General features: G+C 43.5%; 1 protein-coding gene across 1 annotated transcript in view; it reads right to left on the bottom strand.

The window, feature by feature from the left end:
- The window catches only part of LOC134468793 (glutamate receptor ionotropic, kainate 2-like), a 96,178-nt gene that overhangs the window by 19,313 nt on the left and 56,907 nt on the right, over nt 1-19,958 (bottom strand). The window contains exons 12-14 of the mRNA XM_063222664.1: nt 13,720-13,838; nt 7,979-8,196; nt 5,240-5,465 (exon numbers count right to left, since the gene is read on the bottom strand). Of these exons, the coding sequence (XP_063078734.1) occupies nt 5,240-5,465; nt 7,979-8,196; nt 13,720-13,838 (563 nt within the window). The remainder of the gene's footprint in view (nt 1-5,239; nt 5,466-7,978; nt 8,197-13,719; nt 13,839-19,958) is intronic.

Raw genomic sequence — 19,958 nt, 5'->3', positions numbered from 1 at the left:
CCCAAAGTTGTCATAAGAAATAAATGAAATGAAATTTTTAAATCATGTTTTTTTAATATCCTGCGATGGAGTGTCGCAGGCACACACAAGGAAACAGAACGAGGGTTTCCTGCTGAAGTGCCTATCCCACAGACATCATATAGGAAGACTAGATGCGCCATCCGCGTTCCCGTCATGCAAGTCGAACGTCCGCGCATGGCGGCCATGTTATAGCAGCCTGTTGGCTCAACCAGTTGCACTGAGTTTTTGGTGATCCATACTCTTCAGATGCCCATAATTCCCTCAAATGTACGTGTATTTTCGAAAGGCTTGGTTTGTTATACAGTATAAAAAATTCCGAACGTAAGAATTATGTTGATACTGCATAGTGATTAATATTCGCGTTATATTATATTATATTACATTACATTATAATGTACATGGGCCTACAATCATGTATAATATGGTTTAGTAGGCTTATTCAAGTAATTCAATAGATCCCATAAACAAATGCATTCATTATTCTTTTATATTTTGAGTAAAATAACAAATAGACGGTCCCATGTGTGCTACATTCTGCTTTGGACTCGACAGCTCCACCCTGTGTTCAAAATTAGTCATGACGCTTAGAATGAAATTGTTGCGATGTAATCTCTCTTCCAGTACCTCATCTGTCGCCTTTAATTTGATGCAAATGCGATTAATATATGCCTTCCATCAACGTAATGCACAACAATGGTTAAAATGTGTATTTGCTATTGGTCCATCTCTATTTTTGGACAAATAAATAAGTGGGAAGCATATTACTCTCCTGTGCGTTTTACCTCAGTCTGCACTTAAGTTTTAAGGAGCCGTACTATTTATATACACGTGTCAATATTTCAGCGAAATAACAGCATACATATTTCAGCATCTCAACGTCTGAATTCCTCAGTTAACTTCAGGTGTAACGGAGGCTCTGTGGAGAGTTTAGGCTGCGCTAATATGGCCGACCTGTGCGGACGAGCTTGAAATACGCGATGACGTATCTAGTCTTCCTATATGATGTCTGTGGCCTATCCACCTTGATAGTAGATCTAGCCTCGTTGCGGCGATGTCATGCTGCGGCCAACCAATCAGGTGTCAGTTCTACTGGCTTCAACCAGAGCCATACAGAGGGGAGAGTCGGGCAATCTCCGCCGTGTGCTTAGGCCGACTTCCTCATTAGCAAAATTAGCTGTTTTAGCTTCTCAGTACTGCTCAGCGTTGCGAGTGTTAGTTCCTAGTAGTGGGCGTAGCACACAGCAAATGCAATGCGATGCAATGCAGGGAATATGACAAGACTTGCTGTTCGTAGTAATAACTTCAGATTAACATCACAGATGGTAAACCTGTTGGGATTATCACCACCGAGACAGTTGATGGTTTACATATTTGTGGTGATTACCCCGCAGTATAGTTCGTTAGTCCTTATTTTTGGCTGTTAATGTGGTGGTTCTATGTTGAGTCTATGGAAAGACAGCCGCTTTAGGAACACCCTTATCTCGCTGAAAGGCGGAGCTGCCATTCAATTCCTGGTCCTCCAATCGCGTAACTCTCCCCTCTGTATGGCTCTGGCTTCAACAGAGCCAGGCAGTGAGGCGGGCTTGTGGCTTATGAAATGAAATCTGGAATGTTTAATATCTTGATAAAGCAATGACCTCTAGAATAAATTGGGATTCCACTCCACTTAGATCATTCGTTTTTTTTCCACCAGCCATAGGTCACAATGTTGACATTTTCCTCTTTAGCATTCGTTATTCAACCACACTACATCTATCAAATGGATAGCCTATTTGGCGAATCTAAATGGACATTTTGCCTCTATCTTCAAGTAACAGGAATTAACAGGACAGAATAAGGTAGGAAATCAGTTTTTTTCCCCTGATGTGCTCGCCGAAGCGCTAAGTTTACTATTTGGTGGCAATGTTGTTGTCAATGTTGTTCGATGTAGTTGTCTACTTGTCTTCCGTCTAACTAGCCATCACAAAGCAAAACACCTGTGCTATCCTGTCGCCAAGCGAACACCACTTTCAAAAAAGCACACCTTTCCTGAATTCACGGTGGCCTGCCAGGGTGGTTTAGTTACCATATGTAATGTGTGTATATTCGCTTGCGTTTGTTGGGCATCTGCGTGTGACTGGAGTGGACAGTACAGTGCGAGGCAGCGAGAACATTGTCTGGCTGCGCAAGCTACTTATTTGTAGAACCTAGTAAGCTAACATTTAGCTCCACTAGACAAGCTACATCCAATCGAAATATTAAGCTAGTTACAACCATCTGTAAAATGTAGCGAACTACATTACAAGCTACTTCAACTAGAAATTCAAAATTACAGCATATTTGTATTATTTGGGCTGCAAAACTGACATCTGAAGACAGCCTGTAGGATATGAGAGGCCATATGATATTTTTGGGCATGATATGGTCAATCAGCTGGCTTATTTGCTCTCCTGTCTTTCCCCGTGTGTGCGCATTTTGCCTCGTCATTAGTTTTACGAGTTTGATTGGGAGTTATACCGGTCTGAGGTAGAGTGACCTAGCGCATGAAAATGTCAATAGAAACAAAGGTGTGGACAGTCGGGTGTATGATTTGATTGCTCGATACATTTTTGGGAGATAATAGTCCATGGTCTGGCAAATAGCCGTCTTCCTCTCCTGCCTCCAGTGTGTGTGTGCGCGTGTGTGTGCCTGTCGCGTTTGAGAGTTCCATTGGCGCACGAGCAAGACCCATAGTTGCGCATGGAAATGTTCCGTTTTATTAGCTCATCATTTTGTTTCAACAGCATATAGTGTCATGCAGATAATATATCAAAAGTCGCGATTAGGGCCTCGCGTGGCGACTGATAAAGTGCCCCCAGACCCTCCTACCACAGTCTCTCCGATGACGTTTGCAACCCCCCCCCCCTTTTTTTTTTTTTTAAGCTTCCCCAAGAGTCTTGCTGTAGCGCCGCCTATGATACTGGAGGTATCATGTACGTAGGGGGCAGATGGCCAACGGGGCTCTCATTAATATTGTCCATCATTGCTTGACCGTGGCCTCAACATGGAAGTTCGGAAGATTGCTCCTCATGGCTCAGTCTATTTGTATTGAACCGTACTCATACACCTGCACAAATTGTGTCCGGTCCTCTACCACACACAAAACTGACATAAAATGCGCTTGTGCATGAAAGGTGCCTGTGCATGAAAGGCAGAGGTGTCAAAAGTAAAAGTAAAAGTAAACGTGTGGTGTAAGTACAACACTAGTACATGGTATTACTTTGCTGTTACACAGGTCTACATGGTTACTCAAATAAGTTAACTGTGTTGGAAGGAAATTGTGCTTATTTTTTACTTTTACTTTTGCTTTTGCTACAGTTACAACACATTTTATTTTGGTGTGGCAATACCCCCATACATAGGAAGCTATCCAGTAGATATGCCATAAAAAAGATAAGACAACAAAAGGCAGAGAGAGAGAGAGAGAGAGAGAGAGAGAGAGAGAGAGAGAGAGAGGAGAAGAAGAAGAAGAAGAAGAAGAAGAAGAAGAAGAAGAAGAAGAAGAAGAAGAAGAAGAAGAAGAAGAAGAAGAAGAAGAAGAAGAAGCAGAAGAAGAAGAGAGAAGATCAAATTGAGGGGAAGAAAATAAGACAGAATGAGAACAACTGGAATAGAGAGAGATTAGAAACACAAAGGGATAGAAAAAAGAGAGAAAGGGATACAGAAAAGAGAATGTGATAGAGAAAAAGAGATGTAGTCATGAGAGATGAGATCTGATAGGACAGTAATCTCACTCATGCTGCTTCTAGCCAACTGCGATAGCTATCTGTGTAAGACAACCACCACAAGCGTGGGCCACAAAAAACACACTTCTCCTGTGGCTCTCTCTGCTTCTACTGTGTGTACACACACACACACACACACACACACACACACACACACACACACACACACACACACACACACACACACACACACACACACACACACACACACACACACACACACACACACACACACACACACACACACACCTCATGTGTTGGCTCAGTTCCAAAAAGGGGATCAAATGCTTTGTAATATCAGCAGGCTGCCACTCACCGTAGTTTATTAATCCATTAATACTCTCACGCATGATTGGAGTTTTTGGTGTGTGTGTGTGTGTGTACGTGCGTGTGAGTGTATGTGTGTGTGCGTGCATATGCTTGCATGTGTGTTTGACTATCTTGCCAGTAATGGGGATTTATTTCATCACTTGTCAGTGTTGGTGGTGTTTAATGTTGTCACTATGTTAATTGACAGAAGAAGCTCATCTGTTGCCATGCAACAGTCAGACTGCAGGATAAATCTCTGGAACCAACTCTCTCTCTCTTTCTCTCTCTCTCAAAAAACACACACGCGCACGCACGCACGCACGCACGCACGCACGCACGCACGCACGCACGCACGCACGCACGCTATCAACCAACTACAGTAGATGGAAAATGTGCACAACGACATCAACAATGACCTGAAATGTGCTTTTCTGTACAGTGTACTCCAAGTGCAAATGTGCTTTTACAGCAGACAACCACTGGCTAGCTCGACATCAACAGTGCCTTATGCAGAAAAGCGAGACGGAAAGGGACAGGCAAAGAGCAAGAAAGAGAATGTATTGTTAGATGTTAGATAAACAGAGAGAACGGGAAAAAGAGATAGCAAGAGGAGAGAATAGAGAGAGAGAGGAATACTGCAAGAAAACGGACTGTGATGATTAGCTGACCAAATCATCAAATGGGCCAATGGGGAAAAAACACAAACAAATTAGGCAGATGGCAAATAAAACCTAAAAACGTTTAAAAATGAGCCCGATTGTAATTGCTGTAAAGCACGGAAGCAGAGGAGATAAGCAGGAGATGCTGACAGGAGACGAGGTGAGGTGCATCCAGACGAGACCAACGGAGACAAGATAAGACAAGATGAGAGGAGACGAGACCAAGGGAGACGAGACAAGATGAGATGAGACAAAGCGAAACGAGACATGACAAGCCGAGCACAGAGGAAGACAGAGGAAGATGTCAGGTGATGCCTCGGCTCATCACTCAGTCTGTGTCCACAAAGCACACACGGATCCATGAGTGGACACATGGACACACACAGACAAATACACAACACACACACACACGTACACACACACAAACACCCACCCACACACACACGGAAGTCCATACTTGTTAAACACTCTCTCTCTCCCCCTCTCTCTCTCTCTTTCACTGCTTACCCATGGGCGTGCCCACGCCGTAGGCCTTGGAGTCGATGAGGCCCCCTATCTGTGTCAGGTTGCAGTTGCGCTGCGTGACGAACTCGATGGTGGTGGACTCCATGAGGAAGGCGTAGTCGGAGGTGAGCACGCGCTGGATGCCGTCCTCCACGCTCTTCACCACCACCGACTGGCGACGGCTGTTCATGAACTCCCACATCTTGTCATAGGTGGAGATCTTCGTCTTCTGCAAAAGGGGTACGGATGGTGGGATGGAGAGAGCGATAGATAGATAGAGAAAGAGAGAGAGAGAGAGAGGGAGGGGGGAGAGAGAGAGAGGGAGGGGAGAGAGAGAGAGAGAGAGAGAGAGAGAGAGAGAGAGAGAGAGAGAGAGAGAGAGAAAGTGGAAGAGGGATAGAGGGATAGAGGGATAGAGGTGGAGGGAGAGAAAGACAGGAAGGTAGGTCGTTAATAGTGTAAATAGTCAGGCGTTGACAATGTTTTCCTGGCCTTGCTAATACTGTAAAGGTCAGTGTGGGGGTCACAACTATAAAGAGAAAGAGTAGAAAATAAGATAGAGTAGGAAATACAGTAGAAATAGATAGCAAAGCTTTATATAAAAAGCGCTCTGGCGATAAAAAAAATCCAAATTTGTTCTTGACAATAATGATCAATCAAGATTTGAATGAAAAGGAGAGGCATCATACTGTATTTTCAAAACGCAAAGCTGAAAGAAAGATAGGGAGAGGGAGAGAAACTGAGAAAAGGAGGAAAAGATGCTGGAGATGAAGACAGAGAGAGAGAGAGAGAGAATAAGCGATTGCCTTTACCTCCCGTCCAGCAATATTGACTCTTCAATCCTACAATGCATCATACCGTTTTTCAGACAATCGTTGCAATGGCACGCTCACATTTTTTGTTTACACAACAGAACAGCAACCGAAGACAACAAAAACACAGCAGGGAGTAGCCTGGCAAATTTCCACAGCTTTCGGAAAATAGACTGGACAAAAAATATCGACATCACCCTCAACTCAATATTTGGTTGTCTGCCCTTTTCCGAAATGAAGCACAACAAATCAATCGCCTCCAATTGCTGTTCATCATTCAAATGTCAAGCACACTCATTCACAAACCGAAAACGTAAAAGTGAATGCTGTTTGACACACACACACACACACACACACACACACACACACACACACACACACACACACACACACACACACACACACACACACACACACACACACACGCACACACACGCACACACACACAATGCATTTACGTAAAACCTTATCACTACACACTAGGTTTAAACTGCAGGAGCACTTTGCGCTTACAGTTACAGATAAAATCGATTACGTGTAATACTGCAGTGTGCTTGGCATTTAAAGTATTGCTGCATGAATTTAAGTATTAAAGTATGACTGCATGGTAAACAGTCTAGCGGATAGGCCTATACTAAACCCATGGGTGCAATTTACAAGGAAAGGCAGAGCTACAGTATACAGTAAAAACTACATCAATAGTTCATATTGGTTTTCTGAAAGGTTATGAACTCAAGACCTGATAGGTCAAAATATATATATACATATATATAAATACACATTGAAAGTAAATACACTGTACTTGTATGCAAAGATGCGGCAGCCAGTCTCAAAGTCCCAGGCCTAAATGGGTTAAAGAGGCAGGTGCATAATTTGCGTAATAAAGAGGAAAAGTACAGTATGTCAATAATATTTTACTTAACATTTACTGCAGCCAATGTTCTTGTCCACAGTGGGTTCGGATAAAGAGCCGTAGGCAGAGTGCAGTGAGATGGTCCGCTTGTGAACTTTGGATGAGGATGCGGGAGACTACTGGGTGTTTACTTCCCGACATTTTACTTCACATCACATTTTACTTTCCTCATGGAATAACAATCGAACCTGTGACCTTCCAATCCCAATACCAACTCCCTAAGCATCAGACCAAAGCTGCTTTAGGAAGGTTATTAATAATAAATAATAATACAGTGACTGCATATGTACAGTATTTGCCCTGCTTCAGCGCAGAGAGGGAAGTGCTTCTCTGAGGCTCTGCCAACTCCCTTCCTCATTCATAACAACTCACATTTTAGTAGTAATACTATCTCCCCTTCTGCTATCTTTTCTTTCTTTCTGTCTTTCTTTATTTCTGACTTTCTTTCTTTCTTTCTTTCTTTCTTTCTTTCATTCTTTCTTTCTTTCTTTCGTTCTTTCGTTCTTTCTGCCCCTGCCATGTGCTACCATTCTGGGTCTCTGTATCTCTCTGTAAGAAACACAGACACACATCAAAGGCTCCCCAGACACAGTGATCTTTGTCTGTGCAACTCTTTCTTTCCATTTTTGTCTCTATCGATTTCTTTCTATACACACACACACACACACGCACCCCACGCAGGCACACACACACACGGAAACACACCCTCTTCAACAGACATATGCACACACACACACACACACACACACACACACACACACACACACACACACACACACACACACACACACACACACACACACACACACACACACACCCTCTTCAGCACACACACACACACACACACACACACACACACACACACACACACACACACACACACACACACACAGACACACACCCTCTTTAACACACACACACACACACACACACACACACACACACACACACACACACACACACACACACACACACACACACACACACACACACACACACACACACACACACACACACCTTGAAGAAGGTCATGGTTGCTCCCCCCTCCACCAGGCCGTAGAGGATCTTGGTCTGCTTGGCCAGGTCGTCGGCCGAGTCGATGGGCGACTCCATGCGCTCCACGGTGAGGAAGGCAGCCAGGTTGGCCGTATACGAGGAGATGATGATGAGCGTGAAGAACCACCAGATGCCCCCCACGATGCGCGTGGACAGGGCCTTGGGCATCAGCTCCGACCCTGGGAGGGAGGGAGGGAGGGAGAGGGAGAGAGAGAGAGAGAGAGAGGGAGAGAGAGAGAGAAAGATGGAGATGAAGGGTATACAGGCAGAGGAAAAGACGCAGAGAGAAAGAGAGAGAAAAGAAAAGGAAATGAGAGGTCAGAGAATGAATGAGAAAGAGAGAGAGAGATAGAGAGAGAGAGAGAGAGAGAGAGAGAGAGAGAGAGAGAGAGAGAGAGAGATAGATTAATTCACATTAATTTGTGTGTTTGTTTGAACACTTATTTCATTATATTATCATTACCAATGTATCTTCAACCAATGCTTTGGCAATACAAAATATTTTTGTTATGCTAATATAGCTTCTATGAATTGAGAGAGAGAGAGAGAGAGAGAGGTTCTTTATTGACCAATCGAACATAGTTTTCAATAGGCAGAGAATATGTGTATTGATTTGCAAAGAGTATTATGCTACAGTGTATCGTTATGTTTATGTTACTGAATTAACTATGAACTTTATTAACTGTCAAGCAGAAAATATAGGTGGTACGTGTGCAAATGTACACACAGGCACAGAGACGCACGCACGCACGCACGCACGCACGCACGCACGCAGGACTTTTTAATATTTTTTATTCATATTTGTAATTTTCATATATTAGGCACACACACACACACACACACACACACACACACACACACACACACACACACACACACACACACACACAGCACATTGTGAATTCAGTCGAACAAATGTGCCTAAGCATGCAGACAAACCATTTCATGCACTATTTTCCACACAGGAACCACAGCTGCAACCCCTGCCCTGCTCCACTCCTCCTTCTTCCTCCTCCCCCTCCACCTCCTCCTCCTTTCTTCCACCTCCTCCTCCACTTCCCCCTCCTACTCCTCTTACTTTCTTCCTCTTCCTCCTCCTCCTTTCTTCCACCTCCTCCTCCACTTCCCCCTCCTACTCCTCTTACTTTCTTCCTCTTCCTCCTCCTCCTCCCCTTCCTTTCTCCCTCCGACTCCTCCTCCACTTCCCCCTCCTACTCCTCTTACTTTCTTCCTCTTCCTCCTCCTCCTCCCCTTCCTTTCTCCCTCCGACTCCTCCTCCAATTCCACCTCCTTTTCACCCACCTCCACCTCCAAATCCACCTCCTCCACTTTTTCCGCCTCCTCCTCCACTTCCACCTCCTCCTCCTCCTCCTCTTCCCCCTTCTCCTCCTCCTCCACCTCCTACCCCAAATCCACCTCCTCCACGTCCCCCTCCTCGTCCTCCTCTTCATCGTATTCCTCCTCCTCATCCACGTCTACCTGCTCTTCTTCCTCCTCCTCTTCCTCCCCCTATTTCTCGTCCTCCACTTCCTCCTCCTATTCATTTCTTCCTTCTCCTCCTCCTCATATTCCTCCACTTCTACCTCCTCCAAATCCACCTCTTTCGGTACTTTTCCTCCATGTTCTGGGGCTTCTTCCAATAGCCCCAGGGTAACACCTGAAAGGGATAAGCCTATAGTGTGCATTTCCTAAGTGCATGACACTTCCAGCATAAAAGTGTGGAAGGGATTGCTCTGCAACATTGTGGGGATTGCTGGTTCGCGGTGCCACTTTTCCATCCAAGCAAAATGTGTTTAAGACCAATGTACTATACGTTTACCTACCGACCCCACTAGTGCACGTACACACGCGCACACACGTACACACAGTGTGTGTGTGTGTGTGTGTATGTGTGTGTGTGTGTGTGTGTGTGTGTGTGTGTGTGTGTGTGTGTGTGTGTGTGTGTGTGTGTGTGTGTGTGTGGTAACCTGGCCGTGCATCATGGTCTGGTAGGGATGAGCACCCTCTGTTTACCCCAAAGGAAAATAAATGGCTTCTAAAAATAATCCACTGTCTCCCTCTCTCTCTGGTCTAAAACAAGAGGACTGCATCACGATAACAAATAGAGTCCACAGCCTCAGCAGGTGATATTGTTTTCACAAAGTCTGCACACAAATTCAGTTGCTGCTAACACACAATGAAAAACTGGCTCTTACTCTCAGCACAGTTTTCAACATTTACTGTAAAGTTCCAGTCACAATTGTCTTCCCAAACACACAAACTACTTGAGAATAATGTGTTGGTTGGCAGAAAGTGAAATGGTTCATGGACAACTGTGTCAATGCTGTGGTAGTTGTGAAAGAGGAGTGCTTGGCTTTCAGCATATCAGAGATTCTATGAGTATTATCTTATCTTATCTTATCTTATCTTATCTTATCTTATCTTATCTCATCTCATCTCATCTCATCTCATCTCATCTCATCTCATCTCATCTCATCTCATCTTATCTTATCTTATCTTATCTTATCTTATCTTATCTTATCTTATCTTATCTTATCTTATCCAGTCTCTCTGATAATATGATGAAAGAGAAACAAAGCAATGTCATTGTCATTTAACAATGCCTGTCAACTTGTCAACTTCTGTGAACTGCGGTCTCATTCACTGGCTTACAAATGAATGGAGGTTACATTATCATGCATTGGGGTTATGTAGAGTGTGTGCTTTTTAAGCTATTGATGTCCACAGAGCTTATGTTACGTAATGAATGTTGCAATTAACTACTTTTGGCAGTGTGACCTGTTGTTGACCTTGTATGTATCACATTTACATTTCCAGAGAGAGAGAGAGAGAGAGAGAGAGAGAGAGAGAGAGAGAGAGAGAGAGAGAGAGAGAGAGAGAGAGAGAGAGAGAGACAACAAAAGCTATCTCAGATCCACATATATCCAGCCCAGGTGACAGGCAGGCAGTCAGTTGCTATGGTAAAGCATGGCCTGATTATGTCCAAACTACTGGAGTGGACCCACAGATGAGCTCCTGCAGCCAACACTGTTTATGTGTATGTTTTTTGTATGTGTGTACTGTGTGTGTGCGAGGAAGATGTAGCTTGAGACAGAGAATATATGGAGAGGAGAGGAGAGGAGAGGAGAGGAGAGGAGAGGAGAGGAGAAGAGAGGAGAGGAGAGGCGAAGCGAGGAGAGGAGAGGAGAGGAGAGGAGAGGAGAGGAGAGGAGAGGAGAAGAGAGCAAGAGAGAGAATAAACAGAGAGCAGAGCAGAGCAGAGCAGAGCAGAGCAGAGGAGAGGAGAGGAGAGGAGAGGAGAGGAGAGGAAACAGACAGATCTCACAGAATTTCATGAAATGTACACTGACCATTGCGACATGAAATCTGTGTCAGTTTCACAGATTTTGTCAAAAAGTGTTTTCTCACTTTCTCACGTGAACCCCGGACAATTGGCACAGTGCGGCAGCCTCCAGAGCTTGTGTGTGAATGTGGGAATGTGAACTTGTGTATGTGTATTTTGAAAGCGCTTTGAATTCAACCTCATCGTTGTGATAGCAGTATAAATGCACGCTGTATTGTATTGTATTGTATTGTATTGTATTGTATTGTATTGTATTGTATTGTATTGTATTGTATTGTATTGTATTGTATTGTGTTGTATTGTCTTGTGTTGTATTGTATTGTATTGTGTTGTGTTGTACCTTTTCCAGTTGTTTGATGCCAAAGGAGAGGAGAGGAGAGAGGGATGACAGATGAAGGAATGATGATGGAGATGACTGAAGCAGGACTGGACTGGAGCAGGACATGAATGGAGAGGAGAGGAGAGGAGAGGAGAGGAGAGGAGAGGAGAGGAGGGAGGGAGAGGAGAGGAGAGGAGAGGAGAGGAGAGGAGAGGAGTGGAGAGGAGAGGAGAGGAGAGGAGAGGAGAGGTTGTGTTTGGGTTGGTTAAATGATGACTGAAATTTTACAGTACACACGGTCAGTAAAATACAGAGCCTTGTGAATGTGTATGAGTGATTCTCTAATTCGCCTACACTTTTAAGTCCGTGGATTTTATTTGGCAATTCCACTAACTATTAACTGCATCCAATGATGTTTTGGACATTAGAAAACATTTATCTTTCATATAATACAGAAAGTGTAGACATAGCATTATTTCCCTCAGCAAGAATGAATATTTAATACTGGTTTTGGGCGTTTTCATGCCGTCCTGTTTTCCAAATGTCAGATTCAGTCTTCATATTAGCATGTAAAGAAACTTGTTTTGCCCAAGACGATTGCAAATGTTGATTCACAGTAATCATCACAATATGACAAAACTGTCAGAAAGACCACTGTCCTTTCCATTATACATGAAATTTGCCATCTTGTGTGTGTCCACGAAAACTGTGTTAACGGTGTCACGGTCTGAAACCGCCTCCATAAATCAGTAATGGTTTGGTCTTAGGCCATACGAATAACATCACGTGATGTCATAACCTCTTTGGCAGGATACGGGAAGACTTTTTGGTAAATTTTGAGCTCCATCCTTCCATAATTTAATCCATTCTTTTTCATGTTCTCATAGCGGGAAAATTGCCTGTCAACAGTGTTATCAACATATTCATAAGAATCTGAATTAGAAATCACATGTAGAAAAACACAGATAAAGCATACAGATACATGAATTGATTAAGGTGTTGTAGTGGAACTTCTGAGGTCCTCAGTTAGCACAACACCATAAAAATGGCTGAAATGTCAACGGTGTTACCGTCAATGGTGTTACAATTAAGTATGACAGTCAGGGTTGCCAGATGAGGCTGATGATTTCCATCCCAAAAAATGATCAAAATGCGCCCTAAAAACCCGCCAAATTCTATTGATTTATATGGCAGTGGGAAGGTTTTTCTGATAGATGCCATTTTTACCCGCACACGGCCATCCTAAGCAGCCCAATTGGGCGGGAACCAGCCCAATCTGGCAACACTGGTGACAGTTGAGGAGGAGTATGTTTTTGCCCATTTATATCCATATTGACAGACAAACAAACAAAATAATTAGTGTTCTAGGGAGATGGGTTTGTCTGCTCTGTTTTTTCTCCTATAAAAGTGCCGACTTGTTCCCCTGCACTGTTGACCATAACACAGTTGAGTTACACCGTTGACTGTTTTGAAAGTGTTTTTGCGCTATTGATCCCTTATGTGTTGGAAAAATCCTAGGAACATACACTAGGGATTATCTCTGGAGAAGGAAGTCTTGTGTAAGGAGGGTGACTATATTCAAATCAGACGTTACAGGGATTTATGATGAAAAATGTGTCAGTCTGTGTCACAGTGACTCATAAAATCCTACTTATGAAGCTCAACAATCACATTTTCTATATCAGTTGCACAGATTAATGACAACATTACTGCTAAGGGACATAAGCACTTTCAAACATATATTGTTTCAACTCTGTAGTATTTTTATATATGTTTGAAATGACATAGTATTTGTCCATAACACTGTTGACAAAATAATTAAGCAAATGTTCGCTTTCATTAGAGTATTTATCAAATGATTTAAGATTAAGCTTGGCAATTTGTTTGTTTGGAAACTGAAATATATACACTATGTAAACATCTAGGTCATTTAGTCGAAAAAAAATACTGATAATTGACATTTTGCTTTTGCCAAAAGCGTAGGGAAATCGTAGAATCACTCGTATGCCTGTGCAGGTGTGTGTGCAGGTGTGTGTTTACCTTGTCTCATGAGTGCCCCGACTCCAAACCAGAAGCTGTTGAGAAGTGTGAAGTTGTTCTCCACCACATCCGAGTCCGGGTTACAAGGGTGTGGGTTATACCACTCATATGGGCTGAACCTAGGGTCACACACACACACACACACACACACACACACACACACACACACACACACACACACACACACACACACACACACACCGTAAATGAAAACAGGATATAGATTTACAAAAGCATGCTAAAAGAATTGAATTTAAAAAGACCAAGTGTCTGTAGTTAGTCATCATTCCCATGCTCTTCTGTACATTTTATACTGTACTTGTAGTACTGTATAACCCTGTGGGAACCTGCACACACAGGCAGAGCCGTCAACAGCATTGGTTGGGCCCGGGACAAAAGCCATCTGAAAGGCCCTCCCACTCAATACACACAATGTAATGGGGACGCAATTCCAGGCCCCCTCTCTGTCCTGGCCAGGGACAGCCGGCCCCTTTGTCCCCATGGGAGTACAGCAGGCACACCTTGGTGTGTCTGGCCCTTGTGATGTACGTGTGGTGTGTGTGTGTGTGTGTGTGTGTGTGTGTGTGTGTGTGTGTGTGTGTGTGTGTGTGTGTGTGTGTGTGTGTGTGTGTGTGTGTGTGTGTGTGTGTGTGTGTGTGTGTGTGTGTGTGTGTGTGTGATGCTCCTGCTATGGTCCTGTTCTATTCTCATCTGCATTAGCATGCAGACATGCCCATGCTGCCCTCAGGTCTACTGTTAGCCTCCACACACAGACACAGACACAGACACAGACACAGACACAGACACAGACACAGACACACACACACACACACACAGACACACAGAGAGAGAGAGAGAGAGAGAGAGAGAGAGAGAGAGAGAGAGAGAGAGAGAGAGAGAGAGAGAGAGAGAGAGAGAGAGAGAGAGAGAGAGAGAGAGAGAGAGAGAGAGAGAGAGAGAGAGAGAGAGCTCACACACACCCTATTGCCCTTTCCTCCTCCCAGACAATACAGAGGACAAAGACATGCAGTACAGCACTGTCCCAGGGTATTTGGGAGAAAAGCAGTAGATAAGCAACCCACCTAAGACACGTACGTGTCCTTCACAACCTGTACTTCCAAGAATCCTAAGTAGTCCCACAATGTGCCCTTTGAAGATTTATGCACATAATCAAATAATTATAACAACCACAGCTGATATAGCTGAAAGTGCTAAATCACCACTCCAGTCCAGTCTTACAGTAATTACCCCTGCAGGAGCATGGCATACAAATTACTCCACGATGTTACTTGCTTCATTAAATAAAGACGTGTTTTTGAAAGGACACACAATATGAAGTGGGCTGTAGAATTGTAGAATGTCTGCCAATATCTGCTGGCTGTGTTGTGTTTAAGCCAATATGCTGTGGTTACAAAATTCCATCACTGCACTACTGATGTAAAAGTTAACCTGTTTCGCACGTACTGATCCCCTCTTTATACAGCTCCACTCTGGGTTAGATACAAGAAGGAGAGTCTGCTGAAACTGAAGGTCGCTTCCAATGACTGTCTCAGGATTCTCCTGAAGAAACCAAGGAGTACTAGAGCAAGTGGGTTATTCGGCAAATGATGTCTAACCACTTTCATGGCACTGTTGAGAAATCTGCCTGCAGCAGCATGGTGTACAAATTACTCCACAATTTTACTTAATTAAATACCGGGGTCTTTTGAAAGGGCACACATTATGAAGTGGGCTGTAGAACTGAGAATGTCTGCCAATATCTGCTGGTTGTGATGTGTTGTGTTGCAGTCTGGGTGGCAGTGGAGGTGCAGAGATCTTTATGTGCAGCAGATCTTTATATTGATCAGAGTCGGAGGTAAAGACTTGTCAATGCAACCCAGGTCCCATGGGGGCGAATCAGCGGAAGTCAGGCTCAAAGAATACATGGACAGTGCGTGCGCACACACACACACACACACACGCACGCACACAGACACACACATGCACACGCGCATGCACGCAGACACACACACACACGCATGCACACCTACATATGCATACAGAAAATCACACACTCATGCATGGCCGTAGCCAGCCATGTGAAGTAGGCGAGGTCCATGATGCGCAAATTTTATTATAAATATAAAATATAATTAAAAATCATTTTTTTTAATTAATTCATAAAATAAATAAATATATGCTACACAGGCCTATATATAAGGTCCTCTATGAATGTATAGGCCTAATGTGAAATAGTAAATATGTAGACATGTATAATAATGAATATGTTGTAGTTTTCAGCCAACTCAGCCTATTCCCTTTGAATGGCTATGCTTTGGTATCATGCCTCTTTTATTATAAACAGCATTCTCCCAGTCAGTAAAGCCATTTGTAAGGAAACTAAAGCTTGACCCTGAAGTTGCACAATAAGCTACATCCTCAGATGGCAAGTTGCTCAGCCATTCATATTTTTCTCCCAATGAAATTACACATCAGCTGTTTTCCTCCAAAGATACAGGGATAGCTATCTCTGTAGTGCAAACCACCTATTTTGGAGTAAACTTTTTTCTTCCTAGAGTCGCATCAAACATTTTATTTTTATTTAGTTGTTATAGTTTTTCACAAGCGCAGAAGACAAAAGTCTATCAACGAGAAAGAAAAGTAGCCTATCCTCCGCGCTCCTGAGCCATCTGATGCGTCACTGCTATGCAGACACAGTAGTCACGGGAGCCTCTTCAGAGGTACGTTTCCCCAATGTTAGCATTGAACTACAGATGTACTTTGTAGTTATCTACTTACTTCAAGGCGAAATCCGTGCATTTCTCGAAACCTTACTATTCCCACAGTAGTTCTAAGCCCAAAGTAGTGTGGCTACTTTCCTGAGTCCACACCGCTACTTACTTTCTTGGCATTGCAGTGCGTGACCAAAGAAGCAACAAGAGATAAGCATGATTGCTGAGTCATGATTCAGCTGTTTCCTCCTAAATTCAGTGCGTGAAGTAGAAAGCAATAGTGTACAACCACCACCAGCACATTTGATTGGATGTCACGACACCATGACTCCGCTGTTTCCTCCACAACACACCTTGTAATTTCTTTGTGAAAAAACACGGCCGTGGCATTACAATCTGACACCGTCCGCACCAATAATGCAGTATTATCTGCATGCCGATTGGATTTCGTTTCATTCCGAGGTGTAATTTGTAAAATATTTGGACAATAAAGTTGTGGTTACTCCCAGAAAATCGCCTGTTGAAGTGTCATATCCCTAAAAAAATATTTGCGCAGATTTCATTACATAGCCTAGTGGTATTCATGCTTGCATCCCAATGGGAAAACAGAAGTCACGCCGGTTCGAATCCACATGGTTGCAGTGCCACAATTTTGGAAATATCTGGCAGAAATAGATAACTTATGTTGTGCATTACCAACACACACGTGCAGCCAAGGGAAAATGTGTTACACTGTAGGGTCCAAAACACGATTTCATGAGTTGTTGTCAACATGCTGCACACTGGTTTCGAACCCGCGTGGCTCGCGTCTTCCCATTGATAGGCAAGCGTAAATACCCCTAGGCTATGAAATGAAATTCGCGCCAAAAAAATTTAAGTACTTGACACGTAAGCCAGTGCATTTCCGGGAGTAACCAATACTTTCTTATCTAAATATTTCACAAATTACACATCGAAATGAGACGCAATTCAATCGGTATACAGCTAAAAGTATATTATTAGTTTGGGATTCATCAGATTCTAAGGATATTACTTTTTTTTCACGAACAAATGACATGACGTGAATTTGTGTTCTGAACACTCTCGCAGCTGTATTATCACTTTGTGTGCATGTCGATTGATTTTCATCGCTTTTGCACCACAGGATTAAAAGATATTGACACATTTGTGGTCAAATATGTACTACAAGTTTAGCTAATGGGTGGAGTCACACTCTGAAGTAGACTAGCGCTGTGTGTTACTTGGGGTGGCTGAGGTGATGTCTGGACTCAATGGATCTACTCCAGCTGTACTTCAACTTCACTGTCGAGATACGGATAGGAGGCGCCTCACTTTCAAAGTCACCACTACTTCAGAGTGCACATTACTCCAAGCAGTAGTTACTTTGTGTGCTAACGTTCGAGACACAAGAGTTAGCAACTTACTATTTACTATGCAACATTGCTAACAGACTAGCTACTTCGCACTTTGAGAGATGCACCCAGGTGTGGATATTTTACTGCGATTGACTCTGACGAAGACGTGGCAACGTCGATAGTCTTGGCACTTGTCCAAATTAACAGGAAAATATCCACACCTGAAAATGTTCCGGTGACCTCCTCTATCAGTGTTTATCACAGGCTTTCCAATTTACAATCAATTTCCTTTCACGGATATCCTGCTTTTACCTTTATGCAGCAGCTGATGCAGCAGCCGGCCTTCTTAAAATAATGACTCAAATGGCTTTTTAAGACACCATAGCCTACTTGTTACGCATGAGCTTTAGGTAGACTATACAACGGTTGGCTTTCTGTTAGCTGAGATCTCACCAAGCCTGGGCTTTCTGATGGCGGAGATCTCACCAAGCGCATGCTTAATGGGCGCGTTCGTGACGGCACATTACTGCGCAGGCTGCACACGCACACTTTGCCATTTCAATGCATTTTTCCAACCAGAAAGCATGGTAATTTTGCGTTGCGCAATGCTCTGTCACGAACGCGACCAAACACTTGCGATGTCAGCTGAGTTGCGTTCTCTCCCACGAGTCGCACCACTTGCGATATTAATCAATCTTGTTTACTCTCAAAAACAGAACACAAAGGCAAAACTAGAACACAGCACATGGAGGTTAACCACAGTTTGCAAAGGACGCTTCACAAAGGTTTATAGATGTTTTTGTGTGTTTCAGTTGGTCATATTTGCCGTTAAAATAATAGGCCTAATAATATATATTTTTAAAAACCTCTCACGATAGGCGAGGTCCGGACCTCGCTAACCTCAAATGTAACTACGGCCATGCACTCATGCATGCTTGCATACTGCATTGCATACTGCACACTGCATACTCTCTTTCTTTTACACTCCATCTCTCTCTCTCTTTCTCTCTCTCTCCATCTCTCTCTTTCTCCTTCATGCACACATATTTACACACACGCATTCCTCAAAGGGAGCTTTGATCTCAAGTTTAACAACACTTACCTGCAGCAAACTAATTGTATATGGCCCAGCACTACTAGAGTTAGTTCATGCATGCTTTTGCTATGGCCTTTGCATATTCTGCACCAGCTTAAGTGACAGTCACTGTATTGGAGTTGTGACACTACATTGCCAGTAACAACAGAGTTTTGACTTCATAATATAAACAAACTAGTGTAGAAATAATAACATTTTCTGGGAAAATAAATGCAAAATATATGGCTATGTTGTGTAACATTGTGCCTTTCCTGTACCGCCTGTTCAGGTTGATATATCAATTTCATTGATCTGGTTTTATCTAATAGGTTTCATCTGATAGATGTGGTTGGGCCGGTACTAAATATGTATGCAAAACACACAACTCCCACATGTACAGTAGTTTTCTATTCCCCCAGTTGTCAGCAATTGTGCAAAGGGTTAGTACAGCGTATGGCCTCAGTCCGGTGAGAGAGGTGAATGGAAAATGATGGGAAATATATTCATGTATGTGCAACAGTGGATGAAATGAATTATTAACGTGACAATCCTTTCATGGCCACTGTCACTCTCAACCTGGGTCTAGATGGAGGGGTGTGTGTGTGAGAGAGAGAGAGAGAGAGAGAGAGAGAGAGAGAGAGAGAGAGAGAGAGAGAGAGAGAGAGAGAGAACATGAGGGAAAGAAAAGGAACAAAAAGAAACTAGGAGGACTAGGAGGGAGGTATAGTGAAACAGATTGAGGAAGATAGAATGGGGCCATGGCTATGCCTCTTTATATGTGTTGCTGGGCAGGGCTGTGTGTGTGTGTGTGTGTGTGGGGGGGGGGGGGGGGGATATTGGGAGTGAGCCGAGGCAGAGCATTTGGTCATGACATGTCATTTTGGCTGGCACTATCGTCAGGCTTTGGCCCACTGCAGTCTGCCAAACACATACACACACACAAACCTACGGACGCACGCATGCATGCACACACGGCACACACACACAGACACACACACGGCACACACACACATGCACGCATGCACACATGGCACACACACACACACACACACACACGGTTGGCTCACATACCCAGCACACACATACACGCACACACAC

The sequence above is a fragment of the Engraulis encrasicolus genome, chromosome 18 (assembly GCF_034702125.1).
Source record: "Engraulis encrasicolus isolate BLACKSEA-1 chromosome 18, IST_EnEncr_1.0, whole genome shotgun sequence".
In the NCBI taxonomy this organism is placed as follows: Eukaryota; Metazoa; Chordata; class Actinopteri; order Clupeiformes; family Engraulidae; genus Engraulis; species Engraulis encrasicolus.
The sequence above is the reverse complement of the archived record's forward strand: the minus strand, read 5'-3'. Positions and strand labels throughout refer to the sequence as shown.